Genomic DNA, 3536 nt, shown 5'->3' on the forward strand with positions numbered 1-3536 from the left:
GGCACATAAAAGACACCATTTCGAGCGTGGCCGTTTTCGTGCGGGTGACACGTAAAAGCACCCACTACACTCTCTGAGTGGTTGGCGTTAGGAAGGGCATCCAGCTGTAGAAACTCTGCCAAATCAGACTGGAGCCTGGTGTTGCCATCCGGTTTCACCAGTCCTCAGTCAAATCGTCCAACCCATGCTAGCATGGAAAGCGGACGTTAAACGATGATGATGATGATGATGATATATATATATATATATGGTTGTTATATTTTTTTGATACCATAATAGGTCAGATAGGATGATGTCTATATTACAATAACCAATAATATGTTGTGCATGTATAGTAATACAACAATCATGAAATTAGCATAAGTTTATCTCACTTTTTCTCATGGAACCCTAGGGTTTGGAGGAACTCCAGTTGAGAAACACTGCTCTAACCACTGAGCCATGCATCCTTTATTAGCTTGCATTATATGTGGGGTAATTAATCTAGATGCTGCAAAACCACTTAATCTGGCCTTTTACCACTGTGCAAAGTTTTATCGGCACTTTGGCAATGGATAGTGTTGAAGATGTAGTTTCAGTAATATATAATAATAATATGGCTGTATTGATTAATGGGTGAGGTAAAGAAGTAGTTGTACTAATTGCTTCTACAACCATACAATAGTCTTTAACAGCAGATATATGTACAGTGGTCATGAATGACCATGGAGCATGCAAATTCACAAACTGTATCAATAAAGAAGTATAAACCTCTTACTTTCTCAAAGCTATGTTGATGTCCCTGAAACAATTTCAGACAGCGCTCCTGAGGCGCAAATGGTCGTACATCCCAAATTCGCACTGGAAAAAAAGAAAGAAAAACTGAAAACACCTAAATTAAAACAAATTAACTATTAGAAGTAATTAATAAATAGCACATAGCAATTTTTAGCCCATGATTTAATGTTATTTAACCCTTTAGCGTTCAGATTACTCTGTCAAGTGTAATGCTTATTTACACAGTTTTGTATTAATCATGCATTATCGTATATTGTAAGGTAGGTGTAAGAGGCCAGATTTGGCTAGTTTAAACATAAAAGAAGTAGAATATTTAGGCCAGATATGGCCAGTTTCAATGCTAAATGGTTAAATAGGACAGGAATGAAAATAAGAGGAAAAATTACTTAATCACTTTGTAATCAGCTTTGTAAGGAAAATCTGTAAACTAGTACTTGATTTAGAGAAATAGTTAAGCAAATAATGTGATATGAACCTTGAAATTTTTGATGGGAATATTAAGAGGTAACACCATTTAATGTCCGTTTTCCATGCTGGCATGGGTTAGATGGTTTGTTAGGAATGGTGAGCAAGGACAGTGTCCCTCTCTGTCTGCTTTGGCATGGTTTCTATGACTCAATGTCCTTCCTAATACCAACCACTTTATAAAGTGTACTGGGTGCTTCTGACATGGCACAGCACCAGTGAAGTTGCCAAGTAACTAGCAAGACTAAGAACTCTCAAATGAAACATGGAGTGAGTATTTAGGGAGGTGGCTCTGTGTCTGATGGAAGTACGATAGGAGGACAGAAACAGGTATATTGCTGTAAGGTGGTGAGCTGGCAGAAACATTAGCACACTGGGCGAAATGCTTAGTGGTATTTCGTCTGCCATTACGTTCTGAGTTCAAATTCCGAGATCAACTTTGCCTTTCATCCTTTCGGGGTCAATAAATTAAGCACCAGTTACGCACTGGGTCGATGTAATCGACTTAATCCCTTTGTCTGTCCTTGTTTGTCACCTCTGTGTTTAGCCCCATGTGGGCAATAAAGAAATAAGAAACAGGTATATTGCTGTGGAAGGGATACATGGTTACCCCATCTGGAAAAGTGGAGAGAAAATGGTGGTAAAGATGTGTAATCAAACTTAGCCAGAAATCACTCAACTAAAATCAAACACATTTCAATCCAAATATCAAATATTTAAGTAATGTATTTATAATTTATCAAAATAAAAGAATAAGCTTATATTTTTTTAAAGTATTTTTGTGTAGGTTTACAAAGGCAGCACGAAAGAAAAATCAAACGAGATTAAAAGTGAGATCACGAAAACAGTAAAATGGATTCGTTTTTCCACTTAGTTTCCACCTTGGCATTGTATATCAGCTAAAAAAAACAAAATTTCAAAACATCTAAACAAAGTTATTGTTCAATCTAAAGTTACCAATTATACACTAAAATAAGATCTAAATTGAAAAAAATATTTATGAAACACCTATGCTTCATATATTTCTTTGGGATATAGTATAATGATGGATTAATGAGTCGGTGAGATACAGCTGTTTTAAAAATGACAGTATAGGGTTTGACATCATTTAAAAGTGGTAAATACAAGGAGTTGTCTCCCATGTCACTTTCCGTTTCATAATCATGTAAATTATACTCTTCCATCGAAAATTTCACGTTAATTTACGTTCTAAGCACCAACTTAATAACCATAAAGTAATTTTCTAAATTCTTCATTATTTTCAAAATTAACCAAAACAAAAGCAATGTATTTCAACAGATATCGGCTAACAAAAGCGTTAAGTCATATGACTAAAGTAGTTCTCTATCCTTTTGACTTAGAGACACCGAAAATAAAACAAAATTATTTTATCACTTCACCTGTAAAACCAAAAGATCTACATTTTAAAATTCAGAAAAACATACAGAAAGCCATTGCTTTACTTGTTATACTGAAGTTTAATTCTGTTACACAAAGATCATCGCCATCTTACCAGCAAGTGAGGTGGAAAAACAGAATTTAACGACCATTTTTCCATACTTACATAGGTTGGAAGAGGGGAATGTATCTGAGGCAAAGTTTTGTGGTCAGATGCTCGTCTCATCGTCAACCCATACCTATTTTATAAGTAAGAAATTCTTTATTCCCCAGTGCACTGAAAGTGCATAGTGACCAGACGTAATGTAGGCAAGGCTTTATAAACTTCACTTGCCATTTTGCTCAAGTGAAATAGTGTCAACATCCACAAGTAATTACAGTGTGTGTGTAATTACTTGTGTATATTAACACTATACATACATACATACATTACCTGTTACCGACCGTACCTTATTAAACTGTACCAGCAAGCCCTCAATGGAGATGGCAGCATACCAGACTGGTTGGCTCTGGCGGAAACAAAGCTTGTTCCGAAAAGCAAGGAAACCCAATTGACAAAAAATTACAGGCCTATTGCATGCCAAAATTTAATGTATAAGATTTATACAGCATGCCTAAACAGATTCCTCCAGGACCACTGTGAAAACAATAGTATAATCACAGCTGAACAAGCAGCTGGGAAGAAAGGAGTCTGGGGATGTACTGAACAATTCCTTATAAATAAGGCAGTAATGACGGAGGTACGGCAGCACAGAAGAAATCTGGTCTCCATGTGGCTTGACTATAAAAAAGCCTTCGACTCTGTCCCCCATTCGTGGATGATAGAAGCCCTCCGACTTGCTAAAGTCCCAGGGAACTTGATTAATGCCATATCTAACCTGACATCTTCCTGGGCC

The 3536-nt window shown here is 36.5% G+C and overlaps 1 protein-coding gene across 1 annotated transcript in view; it reads right to left on the reverse strand.

The window, feature by feature from the left end:
• LOC106880024 (U5 small nuclear ribonucleoprotein 40 kDa protein) overlaps positions 1–3536 on the reverse strand; it is a 24568-nt gene that overhangs the window by 7221 nt on the left and 13811 nt on the right. Inside the window, exon 6 of the mRNA XM_014929824.2 lies at positions 758–840. Coding sequence (XP_014785310.1) covers positions 758–840 — 83 coding nt within the window. The remainder of the gene's footprint in view (positions 1–757; positions 841–3536) is intronic.

This window comes from Octopus bimaculoides, chromosome 10, assembly GCF_001194135.2.
Source record: "Octopus bimaculoides isolate UCB-OBI-ISO-001 chromosome 10, ASM119413v2, whole genome shotgun sequence".
Lineage (NCBI taxonomy): Eukaryota > Metazoa > Mollusca > Cephalopoda > Octopoda > Octopodidae > Octopus > Octopus bimaculoides.